General features: G+C 35.6%; 1 protein-coding gene and 1 long non-coding RNA gene across 2 annotated transcripts in view; one reads left to right on the plus strand and one right to left on the minus strand.

Annotated features, from left to right (window-relative positions):
* MED13 (mediator complex subunit 13) overlaps positions 1–17,444 on the plus strand; it is a 96,694-nt gene that overhangs the window by 61,421 nt on the left and 17,829 nt on the right. Inside the window, exons 15-19 of the mRNA XM_040640923.1 lie at positions 149–345; positions 1,090–2,003; positions 12,255–12,416; positions 14,747–14,970; positions 16,744–16,933. Coding sequence (XP_040496857.1) covers positions 149–345; positions 1,090–2,003; positions 12,255–12,416; positions 14,747–14,970; positions 16,744–16,933 — 1,687 coding nt within the window. The remainder of the gene's footprint in view (positions 1–148; positions 346–1,089; positions 2,004–12,254; positions 12,417–14,746; positions 14,971–16,743; positions 16,934–17,444) is intronic.
* LOC121105029 overlaps positions 6,586–17,444 on the minus strand; it is a 36,195-nt gene continuing 25,336 nt past the window's right edge. The window contains exon 3 of the long non-coding RNA XR_005837467.1: positions 6,586–8,903. This is a non-coding gene — a long non-coding RNA (uncharacterized LOC121105029). The remainder of the gene's footprint in view (positions 8,904–17,444) is intronic.

Consider the following 17,444-nt stretch of genomic DNA (forward strand, 5'->3'; position numbering starts at 1 on the left):
ACTTAAAAAAAAGCAAAAAAACAAAAAAAACAGAATTATATTTACATTTTACTATTTTGTTTAAAGAGAGGACAAAAAAGGGTAGAGTTAGTTTGGCTTTTTTCCCCTGGAAGATAAGGTGCTGAAAGTCATGGTCTTTGTATTGTAGGATTTTTCTTACGTCTATAAGCCTGAAAATTGTCAAGTCCTGGTTGGATGTTCCATGTTTGCACCTCTAAAAAGTCTACCAAGCCAATGTCTGCCTCCTATCAAATTGCCAGAAGAGTGTGTTTACCGTCAGAGTTGGACTGTTGGAAAATTGGAATTGCTTCCTTCAGGGCCTGCAGTGCCATTCATCAAAGAGGGGTATGGTTTAGATTTATGTTACTGGTATAGCGTAGGTGTGTTTACGTAGCTTTAATTTTTTTTGAAAGAAGTCCTGCTTTGCTAGTACTTAGAAAAAAGATACTGGTTTTTGAAAATTCTAAAAATTGTTTTTTGAGCAATAAATTATAATGGTATTAGTTGCGTATGGATAAACTATTGCAAAACTTAAAACCATTATGCTTTGATTATTTGTCTTCATTTGGGGGTGTTGTCTTTGGAAGCCCCTTTTATTTTGCTGTAAAATTCTAAATCCCATTTGTGTATTTGCCATATCACACACTTTTCATATTTTAATATCTCTGAAACTGGGATGTTTTATTATTGGTAGCATCATAAAATTGCCATTGTCCCTTATTACATGTAAACATCTCTAAAATCAGGATTTTTTTTTAACAGTGACATCCTAGCATCAGTGAAATATGGTTATTTGTAGTACAAGAAATATGGATAGTAAATGTGGATGTCTAAGTGTGGATAAGTGTCAACAGATTTTATTTACAATTTTGGAACTAGTTGGTTGGTCCCACAGTCTATGACAGTCACCTAGAGTGGATATAATAACCAGAAATAATATTTTAATTATACTTGTAAATTTTGCACTAATTGTGCTTTCATATTTTTCAGTGTTACTGAAAAATACTGGGACATTTTTAGTTCTATTTCATATTATTAATATGTTCCTTTATGTATGTGTTTAATTTTCTTTTACCCTGGTGACACTAGTGATGGAAGTACTGTTGATCAAGAATATGGTCCTGCTTATACACCTCAAACTCATACTTCTTTTGGGATGCCTCCTAGCAGCGCACCTCCTAGTAACAGTGGAGCAGGAATTCTTCCTTCTCCATCTACGCCTAGGTTTCCGACTCCAAGGACTCCAAGGACTCCAAGGACTCCTCGAGCTGGTGGACCTGCTAGTGCTCAAGGTTCAGTCAAATATGAAAATTCAGACTTGTATTCACCAGCTTCCACCCCATCCACATGCAGACCCCTTAATTCTGTTGAACCTGCAACTGTTCCCTCTATCCCTGAAGCACACAGTCTTTATGTAAACCTCATTCTTTCAGAATCAGTTATGAATTTGTTTAAAGACTGTAACTTTGATAGTTGCTGTATCTGTGTCTGCAACATGAATATCAAGGGTGCCGATGTTGGAGTTTACATTCCAGATCCAATGCAGGAAGCACAGTATAGGTGTACCTGCGGCTTCAGTGCAGTCATGAACAGAAAATTTGGAAACAATTCAGGATTATTTCTTGAAGATGAACTAGATATCATAGGACGCAACACAGAGTGTGGCAAAGAAGCAGAAAAACGTTTTGAAGCTCTCAGGGCTACTTCTGCTGAACATGTTAATGGAGGACTAAAGGAATCTGAAAAATTTCCTGATGAGTTGATATTATTGCTACAAGATCAGTGCACTAATTTATTTTCACCCTTTGGAGCAGCAGACCAAGACCCTTTTCCCAGGATTGGTGTAATTAGTAATTGGGTGCGTGTTGAAGAGCGGGACTGTTGCAATGACTGCTACCTTGCCTTAGAACATGGGCGTCAATTCATGGATAACATGTCAGGAGGAAAAGTTGATGAAGCACTTGTGAAAAGTTCATGCTTACACCCCTGGTCCAAGAGAAATGGTAAGCATCCTAATGGAATCATTTTTCTGTTTATTTTCCTTGGTTGTAGGACTACTTTTCTTTCTTAGGAAACAGTATTAAAGGCAGTTTTCCATGTAGCTAATAGAAACATTGAAATTTGTACTTAAAACTCCTCTAAGAAAGACATTTTTAAACGGAGAATTTCCTGCAGTTTAGTTTAATTTCACCAATAAAAGTATGGTTATTGTAAGTCTGTAATTATGTACTTACGTAGGAGTATAAAAGGCACTTTGCAGATGTTAATTAGCAGAAAATTGCTAGTTGTCTGCTTTATTCAACATTCTTTCACTCGTTAAATATTTACTGAGCACCTGATATGTGCCACACGCTGTTCCTTTATCAAGTACAGCATTAAATGAAGCAAACATACTTCCTGCACTTTTTGAGCCTATAATTTAGTAGAGAAGACATAAACAAAAAAATGTAAGTAATTATATAATGTTAGGTAGTGACAATTGCTTTGAAGATAAAGAAAGGTGAAAGGAGTGGAAAAAGACAGGAGTGTACTATTTTAGATGTATGGTTAGAGAAGATACTACTGAGGCATATGAGCAAAAAACTGCATAAACTGGGGGAATGGAGCTATGTGGCTAACCAAGGGAAGAGTGTTTCAGACAGTGCAAAGACCCTGAGGGAGTAGTGTGGTTAATGTGTTTGAGGAACAGTAAGGAGATATTGTTGCTGGAATGAATTGGGTGATGGAAGATTGGTCAGACATGAAATCTAAGAGCTGGCCAAACATCAGAATCATGTGGGGTGTTATGGACCATGTAAGACCAGTTTATTCTAAGACTGATGGGAAGGTATGGGCCAGTTTTGAAGAAAGAAATAACATGATCTTTTTTATGTTTATTTTTTAAAAGATCACTGTGGCTGTTGTGTTGTGGATGGTGAAGGTAAGAGTAGAAGCAGATAGTTAGGAGGCAATTACAGTGGTCCAGGTGAAAGATGATGGTAATTTAGACAAGATTGGAAGCAACAGAGATATGAGTAGTGGGTTCTAGGTAGTTTTGGGAAATAGAACCTGCAGGATTTGCTGATACATACAAGAAAAGATGAGGCCTCAAGAATAGCTGGAGCAACAGGATGAATTGATGGCTGTAATTATAGAGGAGGGAAACGTTGGGGGAGGAGGTCAAGTACACATTTGGAGATGACAGTTTTAAATTCAGAGGAGTGGTTGGGGTTGTAGATTAAAATTTTCTAGTGTACGTTATCAGTATTAAAATCTATGGAGCTGGGGCGCCTGGGTGGCACAGCGGTTAAGCGTCTGCCTTCGGCTCAGGGCGTGATCCTGGCATTATGGGATCGAGCCCCACATCAGGCTCTTCCGCTATGAGCCTGCTTCTTCCTCTCCCACTCCCCCTGCTTCTCTCTCTCTCTGTCGAATGAATAAATAAAATCTTTAAAAAAAATAAAAATAAAAAAAAATAAAAATAAAATCTATGGAGCTGGATCAAACAACCTAGAGAATGACTAGAGAGAAGTCCAAGGATGGAACTGACATTTAGAGGTGGAGAAGAAAGGGAGGATCCAGGATAGGAAAGCGAGGAGGTGGGAGGAAAACCAAGAGAGTATGGTGTCCTGGAAGCCAAGTATAGGAAATGTTTGAAGGAGAGAATGGTCATCAGTGTCATATAATGTTAGACATATACATGTCATATACTTGTATAGAGTTCTAAAGATCTAATGTGTTAATCCGTATTAAGTGCTTAGCACAGTGCTTGGAACATAGTACTGAACTAATATAAGCTGCCATTTTTATTAAAATAATTGATTAGTTTTCTTTCAGGCACAATCAATCTAATACTTTTTAAAAGATGTCTCAATATACCACTAACTTTTCTAACTTTTGGTTATTATACAGAAAATTAGCCTCCTTCAAAATGTAGTTTTGGTTAAGGATCTTTTCTAGGGTGATGTGTGCCATATAATAACTTTTAGTTGGTCCTTGTGTCATTCGCTAATTTAGTCAGTTTTTGGACACATGCAAAACAATGTGCTTGGTATTCTAGGAGATATAAAAGATATCCGACCTTTAAATTGCTTACGCAGTACTCAGAGAACCAAAACTATAACGCAGGGTTGAAAGAAGTAAAAACACCGTAAATGCCCATTGACAGGAGAATGGATAAATGATTATGATAGTACATATAGAATGTTGCGGAGTTCTAAACATGAATAAACTACATATAACAAACAGATGAATCTTAGTATTGAGAGGAAGGAGAGTGGGAACAAATCCTAGAAGGTTATATATGGTAAGTTACCTTTCTGTAAAGTTTTAAGACAAGCAAAACTAAATATTTTTTAGATGCACATAAAATTCAGAATAGTGGTTAATTTTTAAAAGCTGAAGGGAGGGTTAGGAGAGGGAGAAGCTCTAATAAGATTATTGTGGTGATGTTCTAGTTCTTGGGTTGTGAGATCATAGTTGTCCATAATGTTATTAAAGAAAATTTGTGATATAGGAGGGCAGTACATGGACCAATGGTTAATATTTTTGTTCATGACATAGTTGATGATTCATGGAACTCCTTATACTCAAGAACCAAGTTAAAAAAGAAAAAGGTAGAAATAAATGTTGTAGATGTTCAAAAAAGGCAGGATTGTTTTTAGCCATAGGTAGTAGTTAAGAACATATGTTATAGAGGCAGACTACTTGAGTTTAAAACATGGCTTTATCACTATATATTATGACATTGGGGAGGTTATTTAATCTCTCTGTCCCTCAATTTTCTTAAATTGTGTCAATAATAGTATTTACCCCAAATAGTGTTGAGAGGATCGGTGTTCTGTGTAACAGAGAGAGCGGTGCCTGGCACAAAGTAAGAACTCAAATATTAGCAATTGGTAATCGTAGTAATAGCAGCAGCAGTAGCAGTAGTGGTACTCTATTTCTGTTACTTGTTTTTAAGAACCAACTCATCTTGAAAGTTCTCATCATAATGTAATTATGTATGGTGATGTATGTTGACTGGACTTACTGTGGTGATCATTTTGCAATATATACAAATATTAAATCATTACATTGTGCACCTAAAACTAATGTTATGCCAATTTTACCTTGATAAAAAATTAAAAAAGAACCAACTTATGCCAGTTGTACCTCAAAAAAAGGACCAGCTTATCTGCCAAATAGAAAACATTGAGCCTCAACATTTTTGTGTAACAGTAAACATTGATATAAACAGGAAACTTTACAGCCATAAAGATAAATTTCAACCTAATAACTTGTATTAAAATAATTCAAAACAGAGGTGCCTGGCTGGCTCAGTCAAAAGAGTATGCCACTCTTGATCTTGGGGTCATGAATTCAAGCCCTACAGTAGCTGTAGAGATTACTTAAATAAATATTTTAAAAAATAATAATTCAAAGGACACTTGGGTGGCTCAGTTAAGCGTCTGACTCTTGATTTTAGCTCAGGTCTTGATCCTCGGGGTCATGAGGTTAAGCCCCGTGTTAGTCTCCGTGCAGGGCATGGAGCCTACTTTAAAATAATAATAAATAATAATAATAATAATTAAAAAAAAAGAGCAATTCCTTTACGTTTCACTTTTTAAATTTCAATATAAAAACAAATAATGTGGGGTGCCAGGGTGGCTCAGTCAGGTAAGCATCTGCCTTTGGCTTGGGTCATGATCTCAGGGTTCTGGGATTGAGCTCCATGTCAGGCTCCCTGCTCAGTGGGGAGTCTGCTTCTCCCTCTGCTCCCTCCAGCTTGTGTGCATGCATGCTCACTTGCTCTCAAATAAATAAATAAAATCTTTAAAATAAAACCAAAAACAATGCTGTAAAACCTAAATATGCAATATTGGAATACTTTCATTAAATTATAGCAGCATCATGAAAGAAAGATCCTACATTATTACCTTTGCCCTAATTGTTTCCTCTGCCTGGCACACCTTTCTCCCATGTATTTACAAGGGTAAAACTGTCTTGTCTCCTTTAAATCTTCTCAGATATTGGGGTGCCTGGGTGGCTTGGTCAGTTAAGCATCCAACTCTTGATCTCACCTCAGGTCTTGATTTTGCGTTTGTGAGCTCAAGCCCCACATTGGGCTCCATGCTCGGCAGGAAACCTACTTAAAAAAACCCAAAATCTAGGATGTCATTTTATCAGTATAAAATTGCAAACCCCTCTTCGTGTTCTCTATCCTGCTTTTTTTGCTTTTATCTATATAGTGTGTGGATTGCCTTCTAACATAGTGTATTATTTATTGAATCATTATTGTCTCTCCATTAAATTTACCCAGTGCAAGTTCTGTATAAATGCTAGGGTTTTTGTCTGTTTTGTTGGTATATCCCAGATAGTTAGAACAGTGCCTGGCATATAGTAGATGTCCAAGGTGTTAAAATATTTGTTTGAAAGAATTAAAAGCGTATAAGCTATAGTTTGTATATTTTAATGGTAACGTTTGTTTTTTTTCAAGATAGGGAAAACTTTATTCTAGTTACGAAAAAATACATATTTGCTAAAAAGAATGAATCTAGACGATGCAGAAAAGTAGAAGTAAAAATTGCCCATCTTTCTGCCCGTTCACACCATTATAGCACTCCAAGATCACTCTTCCAACAGTTTTATTGACGTACCATACAATTCGCTCATTTAAAGTGTACAGTTGAATGGTTTTTAGTGAAGACATACCTTAGAGACATTGTGGGTCTGGTCCCAGACTACCGCAGTAAAGTGAATATCACAATTAAGTGAGTCAAATGAACTTTTTGGTTTCCCAATGCACATGAAAGTTACGTTTACACTACACTCTAGTTTTATTAAATGTGCGATAGCATTATGTCTAAAAAATATACATACCTTAATTTTAAAATACTTTATTGCTAAAAAATGCTAACCATTATCTGAGCTTTCAGCAAGTCATACTCTTTTAGCTGGTTGCCTCAGTGTTGATGGCTGCTGACTGATGAGGATGGTGGTTGCTGAAGACTGGTGTGGCTGTGGCAGTTTCTTAAAATGAGACAACAGTGAAGTTTGCCACATTGATTGATTCTTTCATGAACAATTTCTCTAGAATGAGGTGCTGTTTGATAGCATTTTACCCACAGTGGAATTTCTTTCACAATTGGAGTCAGTCCTCTCAAATTCTCCTGCTGCTTTATCAACTAAGTTTATGAATATTCTGAATCCTTTGTTGACATTTCAACAATTCACAACATCTTCACTGGAAGTAGATTTCATCTCAAGAATAAGAAGCAGCTTCTCATCCATTAAAGTTTTATCATGAGATGGAAGCAGTTCAGTCACATCTACTTCTAATTCTAGTTCTCTCACTATTTCCACCACATTTTCACTGAAATTTTGAATCCCTCAAAGTCATTCATGACGGTCGCAATCAGCTTGTTCCAAATTCCTGTTAATATTGATATTTTGACCTCTTCCCATGAATACAAATGTTCCTAAATGGCATCTAGAATAGTGAATCACTTCCAGAAGCTTTCCAAATTAGTTTGCCCAGATCCATCAAAGGAATCACTATCTATGGCAGCTACAGCATTATGAAATGTATTTCTTAAATAGTAAGACTTGAAGGTTGAAATTGCTCCTTGATTGTGTTAGCAGGCATGAAAACAGCATTAATCTCATTAATCTCATTGTACATCACCATCAGAGCTCTGGGGTGACCAATAAGCAGTCATATTTTGAGGAGATTGGGCGTGTGTAGGGTGGTATGGCCATAGACTGAGCAGTCATATTTTGAAAGGATCTTTTTCTGAGCATTAAAGCTCAGCAGTGGACTTAAAATATTCAGTAAAGCATGATATAAACAGATGTGCTGTCATCCAGGTTTTGTTGTTCCATTTATAAAGCAGGGGCAGAGTAGATTTAGCATAATTCTAAGGGCCCTAGGAATTTCAGAATGGTAAATGAGCAATGGCTTCAACTTAATGTCACCAGCTGCATTAGCCCCTAGCTTTGGAGCTAGGCATTAACTTATTTAGCTGTGAAAACCCCTGGATGATGTCTTTTTCCAATAGAAGGTGGTTTTGTCTGCATTGAAAAGTCTGTTAAAATAGTGTAGCCATCTTCATTAATGATCTTAGCTTAATCTTCTGGATAAGTTGCAGCAGGTTCTGTATCAGCACTTATTGCTTCACCTTGCACTTTGATGTTATAGAGATGGCTTCTTTGCTTAAACTTCATGAACCAACCTCTCCTAGCTTCAGACTTTTCTTCTGCAGTTTCCTCACTTGTCTCAGCCCTCACAGAATTGAAAAGAGGTCTTGCTCTGAATTAGGTTTTGGCTTAAGAAAATGTTCTGTTCTATCCAGACCACTAAAACTTTCTCCATATTAGCAGACAGGCTGTTTCACTTTTCTTATCTTCTGTGTGTGCACTGGAGTAGCACTTGTAATTTTCTTTGAGAACTTTTCCTTTGCATTCACAGCTTGGTCATTTGGCGCAAGGGGCCTAGCTTTCAGCCTGTGTGGGCTTTCAGCATGCCTTCCTCACTAAGCTTAATCTCTTATAGCTTTTGATTTAAAGTACAATTCTTCCATTCACTTGAACACTTAAAGAGACCCCAGCAAGTTTATTAGTGGGCCAAATTTCAGTATTGTTGTGTCTCAGAGCAAAGAGGCCCAAGGAGAGGGAGAGAGAGATAGGAGAACAGCCAGTTGTGGAGCAGTCAGAACATACAACATTTATTAAGTATGCCATCTTATATGAGCATGGTTTGTGGTGTCTACCAAAATTTATAATAGTAACATCAAAGATCACTAATGTTCACAGATCACCATAACAAATATAGTAATAAAGAAAAACTTTAAAATATTGGGAGAATTACCAAAATGTGACACAGAGACATTGGGAAAATGATACTAATAGACTTGCTCGTTGCAAGGTTGCCACAAACTATCAACCTGTAAAAAAAAAAAATGCAGTTATTTTTGAAACAGAATAAAGTGAGGTATGCCTGTATATACAGAATTGTGTAGCCATCACCACAGTCAATTTTAGAGCATTTTCATCACCATGAAAAGAAATCCCATGCCTGTTAGGGCTCACTTCCTATTCCCTCCAAATCCTTCCTCTCAATGCCAGTCAACTACATTCTCTCCATATAGATTTTTTTTGACATTTCATAAATAGAATCCTACACCATATGGTCTTTTTGATTGGTGTCTTTCACTTAGCATTCTCAAAGTTCATCCATGTAGCACGCTTTAGTACTTAATTGCTTTTTATTGCCAAATAATACTCTGTTGTATTGGGTATACCACACTTCATTTATCCATTCATCTGTTGATGGACATTTCGGTTGTTTCCACTCTGGCTATTATGAATAATGCTGGTGTGAACATTTGTGTACAAGTTTTTATGTGAACATATGTTTTCATTACTCATGGGTGGACTTGCTGGGCTATAGAACTCTCTTTCCCCTTTTGAGGAATTGCCAGACTGTTTTCCAAAGTAGCTGCACGGTTTTATATTCCCACCAGCAATGTGTGAAGGTTCTCCTTTCTCCACATCTTCATTAACAGTTGTCATATTGTCTTTTTGATTATAGTCATCGTAGTGAGTATGAAGTGTCATCTCATTGTGGTTTTGATTTGTATTTCCCTAATGGTTTTTCACCTACTTATTGTCCATTTGTAGATCTTTGGAGAAATGTCTTTTCAAAACCTTTATCCCGTTTTTAAATTAGACTTTTTTGTTTTCATCATTGAGTTTTAAGTTCTTCATATGTTCTGGATACAAATCCCTCGTCAGATATATGATTTGCAGATATTTTCTCCTATTCTCTGGGTTGTCTTTTCACTTTCTCGATGGTATCCTTTGAAGCAGAAAAGTTTTTAATTTTAATGAAGTTCAGCATACTTACTCTCTTGTTGCTTGTGCTTTTGGTGTCATATCTAAAAAGGCTTTGCCTCACCCTAAGTAAGTCCTATTTTTTTCTAGGAGTTTTATAGTTACAGCACTATTTAGGTATATAATCCATTCTGAATTAACTTTTGTATAAAGTATAAGGAAGGGGTCCAGCTTTATTCTTCTGCATGTGGATATCCAACTGTCTTAGAACTGTTTGATTTGTTAAAAAGATTATCTTTCCCCATTAAATTGTCTTGACACCCTGTCAAAAATAAATTGACTATAAATTGAGATTTCTGGATGTTCAGTTCTATTCTGATCTGTCTATCCTTCATGATGATCACTCTTTAAAATAATTTATAACCTTTTAATCATTGCTTTGCAACCAGATTTCAGCTTAAATAGAGACCTGGTACCTGTTGCTGTATATGGTTACTCTTTTTCATGTCAGTCTCCCCCACAAGATAATAAGATCCCTCAAGACGCGAATGAGAATTTATTTACACAGTAGTGCCCACAGCTAGAATAATACTGGGCCATAACAGGTGTTCAATAAATATATTTCTGAGAAGAATGGAAAAGTATTTGAGAATCTTTCTGAATTAAAATCTAAATAACAAATTCCTGAGCTAAACCCAGGTCAGAATTTCTCAGAATTTCTGCATATATGTCCTTAAAAAGTTCCCCATGTGATTATGATAAACAGCCCTAGCCAATAGCAACTTTTTCTAGACTTCATTTTATGTGAATATTCAGATATGAATACACATAATTGTATTTTATACTATTTGTGTAAAATATTTCCTATAGATATATAACTGGCTTTGATTTACCAGTGTGTAAGTCTTTAGTCCATTTCAGATAGCTCTGTTGTTACTTAGTGACTACATATTCTATTATGTATAAGGTAGTTTACTTATTTTTTTTTTAGAGGGAGAGCGGGGTAGGGGCAGAGGAGAGAATTTTTTTTTTTTTTTTAAGATTTTATTTACTTTTTGAAAGAGAGAGAAGGAGCAGGGGGAGGGGCAGAGGAAGAGGGAAAAGCAGACTCCCCACTGAGCAGGGAGCCAGATGTGAGGCTTGATCCCAGGATTCCTTAGGACTCTGAGATCATGACCTGAGCCAAAGGCAGAAACTTAACCAACTGAGCCACCCAGGCGCCTGGGAAAGAGAGAATCTTAAGGAGGCTCCACACCCAGTGCAGAGCGCAATGTGGGGCTTGATCTCAGAACCCTGAGATCATGACCTGAGCCAAAATCAAGAGTTGGATGCCGAATCAACTGAGCCATGCAGGCAACCCCGTAGTAGGTTATTTAAACATAATAGTTATTAAGCAGTATATCTGAAATTAAATTACGTATAATTCTGCACACTATTTAGATCTAGGGAATGAAAGCAGAAGTATTAAATTAGGCAGTAATAATAATCAAAGTTGAGTGATTTAGGGGCACCTGGTTGGCTCAGTCATAAGCGTCTGCCTTTAGCTCAGGTCATGATCCCAGGGTCCTGGGATTGAGCCCTTTAGTCGGGCTCCCTCCTCAGTAGGGGAGGCTGCTTTTCCCTCTCCTTCTCCTCATGTGCTCTCTCTCTCTCTCTTGTTTGCTCACTCTAGCTCTCAAATAAGTAAAATCTTTTTTTTATTTAAAAGTTGAATGATTTAATGTACAAGTGTTCAAACATGTTTAATGGTACAACTGAATGTACTGGGGGCACAGATTAATTATATCAGTAAAATTTAGTGAATTTTTTTAAAAAGCCATTTGACATTTAAGAGCAGCATCTTTCATACCTATTCTGATAGTTGGTTGGTAATGCAAGTCATAATATTATAATCTATAAATCTGTGAATCTAGGTTTATAAAGTATTTATGGATATTATAACACTTTACAGTGTGAGCAAGTTTGTTACTGTACAAGTTCTGTATTTCAGACTTGTTATAGTCTATTATTTTTCCCAAATTAAACTTTAATCAATGTAACCAGTCTTATCTGTCTGATCATTTTACCATAGTAGTGGTTATTAAGGTACACAGTTTATAACTCATTTCAGTGTGAGGTAGAGTTCTTTCTGGGAAAATACCTACAGGCACTAAAAACAATCAAAACAAATGCAAAAAAGGAAGATATTTATTTGATTAATTTATAAATTGGTTAGTGAGCTACTGAATGACTTTCTTATGGAGAGGAGTTAAAATGCCTTTTTTATTATGTCTGTTCTAGGTAAGTATCTAGAAGAACCATTTCTGTAGATCATTTGAGATTGAACTAATATAGTTCTCTGCACAAGCAGATGCTTAATCTTGATGATTGAAGTTGAACTTAAATGTATTTTGTTATAAAATTTTATTTCTTTGTGTTGGCAATAGCAATTCTTACTTTTTTTTTTTTTTTAATGGTTGTAGATGTGAGTATGCAGTGCTCACAGGATATACTTCGAATGCTCCTATCTCTTCAGCCAGTTCTTCAGGATGCTATTCAGAAAAAAAGAACAGTAAGGCCTTGGGGAGTTCAAGGCCCTCTCACTTGGCAACAATTTCATAAAATGGCTGGCCGAGGCTCCTATGGTAAGTAATTTATAGTAATGTGTATTGACTGATTTTATATCAGCCCTTCATTTTTGTGCCCAACTTGGAGTAAGCACATTTGTCTTCCTTAAATATTTTTGTGGCATATGCTTGACTTAAGGCCAGTGTAGTCAATCGTAGTCTTCATTACTTTAATCATTTCCAACATTCAATTTACTGGGTTCTCCAGCCCCTCTTCAGAAAGAACAGCTTCACTTAAATCTATTTCTACAGATTAGACTGACCAATAAGATTTTATATGAAGAAAGAATCATACTGCCAAAATTTTTTAAATGAGTGAACACTACTTTAATTGTAAATTATCATTTTACAAAGTTGAATGAAGAATGGGGCAAAAAGGAGATAATACTAGTGATGAAAGACCCCAAGTTCTTCATTTAAAAAAAAAAAAAAGAAATTTGCCAGTTTTAAGAGTAACAAATGAATACTCTAAATATGGTACACTGTAGAGGGACGCCTGGCTGGCTCAGTCAGTGGACCATGCAGCTCTTGATTTTAGGATTGTGAGTGCAAGCTCCACATTGGGTGTGGAGATTACTTAAATATGAAATCTTTAAAATATATGTATATATGGTGCACAGTAGATTTATGGTCATCTATGAGGGCAAAGAACATTCAAAATACTTGAACTGTCTGTTGAAGATTGTGAAAGGTGGGAGCTTTTAAAATATATTTGGGGGGGGTGCCTGGGTGGCTCAGTTGGTTAAACATCTGCCTTCAGCTCAGGTCATGATTCCAGGGTCTTGGGATTGAGCCCCGTGGTCCACTTCTCTCTCTCCTTCTGCCTCTCCCCCCTGCTTGTGCTCCCTCTCTCTCAAATAAATAAAATATTAAAAAATATATATATGTGTAAATGTATATATATATAATAATAGTTTTTAACCCTGAAATCTTTTGACTTTCATACATGGTTTTAGAATGCATTATGTAGTAGAAGTAGTAGATATGCTCATATTTTCCTTTTCCTTCATTTATTAATGGCTAAATAATAATCATTAAAAACTTGACATTTAGTGAAAAATGCAGATTAATTATATTTTTAGATTCTTTTAAAAACCAAATAGTACACACACACACACACACACACACACACACACAGTTCTGCACCATACTGACCAGTACATGTAGAGCTGTCTTTCTTTATTTTTAATGGGTTCATGTATTTCTTTGTTCTTTACATATGATAATACTTTACCAATCCACTGTTTATGGATATACATATTGTTTTTGTCACTGTCATCACAACTGTTTTTCTATAATGCACACATATCTGGCTTAAAGGATGTGTGTTTTGTTGTTGTTGTCGTCGTTTTTAATGTTGACAAATTACTCTCTACATAGCAATTTAAACTCCCACCAGCAAAATGCCTGTTTCCGCAAACCCTTACTGAGTATAGGATGGGTGAAAATGGTGGTTTTATTACAGCCTGAGAAATAGCATAGTATAGACTGTAAGAGTAGATTTCCTGGCCTCTAATCCCATGCCTACCACTTCTTGTGCGATTCTGGACAAGTTGCTTAACTTTTTCATTCGTGCTTTCTCATCTCTAAAATGAGGTTAATATTAGTATCTGCCTTATATGGTTTTGTGAGGATTAAATGAGTTAATATGTGTAAAGTTAATATGTGTAAAGATCTTTGAACAGTACCTAGCATGTAGTAAATGTTATAATTTTTCACCATTAATTATTTTAAATTGCTTTCTCTTAATGAGATTGAGCAGCTTTTTATGTATAAGATATTTCTGTTACTGTGAACTTAGTTCATATCCTTTACCCATTTTTCTGTTAGGTTGTTAATCATTTTCTTAGGGATTTATAAGTCCCCTTTATATGGTAAGGAATTTAACCTTTTTCATGTACATTATAGATTTTTTTTTCCAATTTATTAATCATTTGGCTTTTTTATAATGTTTTTATGCCAAATTTTAAAATTTATGTAGTCAGATTGATCAGTTTTTAAGTGGACAGGTTTTATGTTATTCTTTTAGAAAGGCTTTCCCCAGTCCAAATTTATAAAAAATAAAACTCCTATGTGAGTATGCAGTTATTTCTTTTGTACTTCTAAGTTTTTTCATTTGAATTAATTTTTTTTACAATTAAATGACGGTATAAGTCATATTTCCTGATGCCATTTAGCAAATTCTTAACTGTGAAAGATTCTCAGTCATTGATTGGCTTTAGATATTTTTTGTCTTTAATCAAATATTTTTTGTAATAATAGTGATTTCAGTAACTTTGACATTTAAATAAAAGGAAGACATGTAACTGCTTCAAAATGTTATCTTAAAATATGTTTTTCTTATTTAGGAACTGATGAATCCCCAGAACCACTGCCAATCCCTACGTTTTTGTTGGGTTATGATTATGATTTTCTGGTGCTTTCTCCATTTGCACTCCCTTATTGGGAGAGACTTATGCTGGAACCCTATGGATCTCAAAGAGATATAGCCTATGTCGTATTATGTCCAGAAAATGAAGCCTTGTTAAATGGAGCCAAAAGCTTTTTTAGAGACCTCACTGCAATATATGAGGTAGGTGTTTTAAAAGGAGTTAGCATTCAGGGGGGAGTCTGCTTCTCCCTCTTCCTCTGTCCCTGCCCCTGGCTCTTGCACGTGTGTGCGCTCTCTTGCTCTCAAATAAATAAAAATCTTTAAAAAAAAAAAGTGGCATTTTAAAACTATAATTTGTGTGTGTGTATGTGTACGTATATGTACATATACATACACACACACACATACACACACATATATATATATATATATGAAATATACTGGGCAGTTCAGTTGATGGGGACAGAGTAATAATGATGTGAAACTAGTTGTGTAGTGTAGTTCTCATGCTAGCCAGTTATGTTCTTTACAGCATTTGACCTGGACTGTTTGTTAGATGTGTGTGCCATGGGTCACAGTAGAAATCGCTCTATTGGGGAAAAACCATTGAGGACATATATATGCCATTTAAGATCATCTTTTTTTGAAATAAAGCGTTGCATTGTTAAATATCCAGGAAAAAATTTCATTTATAAAAATGTAGTCCTGATTGTCTAGCACCTCAGGTGCTGACACTAGGCCTCACTTTCATAAAGTAAAGCTGTGTTAGATATCTCTATGATCTATATCATTTCTGAAATTCTTGACTGGTCTTTTAAATACTTAGTTGATCCTAAAATCCTTATATTGTATTCACCATTGAGTTCAGTGATTACAAATTTTAAGTGCTACAGGACATAAAGTCGTAACTTCATTATACTTTCATTTCCCCATAAATGCTTAGAAATCCAATCTTTAAAATTTAATTTCTTCTACAGTCTGAGTTGTTTGTTCGTTTAGCTCCTTACGAATGTTCCACTTAATTACAAGGTATGTGTCCTATAGATTTGGGAAATAAATATTTCCCAAAGAGTGTTACTTGGTACACTAGTTCTGCAAAATCTTTCCAGAAAAAGTTCCATAATTAAACAGGTTTGGGGAAACATTATGTATTATATTACTTTTTAAGAGATTCGCTATTCGTATTAGATTATTAAAGCCTTTGAAAGTTTTTTGTTCATGTGTTTTTTGTTTTTTGTAAGCCTTGGAAAGTCTTAACAATAAAGAAATCCTCTGTCCAGGGGTGCCTAGCTGGCTCAGTTGGTGGAATGTGTGACTCTTGGTCTCAGGGTTGTGAGGTCAAGCCTCACATTGGGTGAGGAGCCTACTTAAACAACAACAAAAAATCCTGTCTAAAGTTTTTTAATTTAATATGACAAACTTATTTGATATTGGGCTTCTTATAACAAACATCAGTGGCCCACAGAATTGGAGGGAGAGCTGACAAATACGTAGTATATTTATATACCAGTTTTTATTTTGATTTGACTTGGATATATGTGCATTTTATGCTCACTTATATCTGTATTCTGCAAGTTTTCATTTTTTCAGACCACATGGTTCTTGTGCCATTATTATGTAGGTGTTTTATTTCATTGGAGATAGTTTAATTTTGAAAAAAAAACAGTGGATTTCTAATGTAAAAAAGAAAAAGATGTACCATTTCACTTGATATTTTTATCCCCAATGTTAATTATAAATTGTAAAGCTTAGTTTAAGTAACTTAAATGCTTGGGACACCTGGCTGGCTCAGTTGGTAGAGCATGCGTGCGACTTTTGATCTCGGGGTTGTGAGTTCAAGTGCCGTGTTGGGTGTAGCCATTACTTACAAATATATCTTTTAAAAAATAAATAACTTAAATGCTTTATTTTATAATGCATACTCAAATACTATAATAAATTCACTAATTCTGCTTTCTGTATGTGTATCTGTAGTCCTGTCGATTAGGTCAGCATAGACCTATTTCTCGACTATTGACGGATGGGATCATGAGAGTTGGATCTACTGCATCAAAGAAACTATCAGAAAAGTTGGTAGCAGAATGGTTTTCTCAGGCAGCTGATGGTAACAATGAAGCATTTTCTAAACTCAAGCTTTATGCACAAGTCTGCAGATATGACCTAGGTATTAAATTTGTATTTATTTTATAACACCAGTAGTCACAAAGTATGGCCCCAATGTTTCTGCTGTTTTTGTAAATAAAATTTCATTGGAACCCAGCCCTGCTTAGTTATTTACATATTGTCTGTGGCTGCTTTTGTGCTGCAAGATCAGAGCTGAGTAGTTGAGACAGAGACTGTGTGACCCACAAAACCCAAAATATTTACTGTCTGGCCCTTTACAGAAAAAGTTTGCTGATCCCTAAAATAGGGATCCCATCAGGTAAGAAGAAATTGTGGGTATAAACAATTTCCCTTGCTTCTGTAGGATCTGATGAATTTGTGTTTTTATTTAAGCTTATTAACATTAAGATTCTTGATTTGTTAATGGTTTAGAGATAAAATAACTTGTGGTTCCCCCTACAACACCAAGAAACAGTTCTAGACTTGCTTTTAACACCTTTGAATTAACATTGGATTAAATATCAGTGGACTTCAGACTTAATCCAAAGAAACACAGAACCAAAATATTGACC

Source organism: Ursus maritimus, unplaced genomic scaffold, assembly GCF_017311325.1.
Source record: "Ursus maritimus isolate PB19 unplaced genomic scaffold, ASM1731132v1 scaffold_24, whole genome shotgun sequence".
NCBI lineage: Eukaryota > Metazoa > Chordata > Mammalia > Carnivora > Ursidae > Ursus > Ursus maritimus.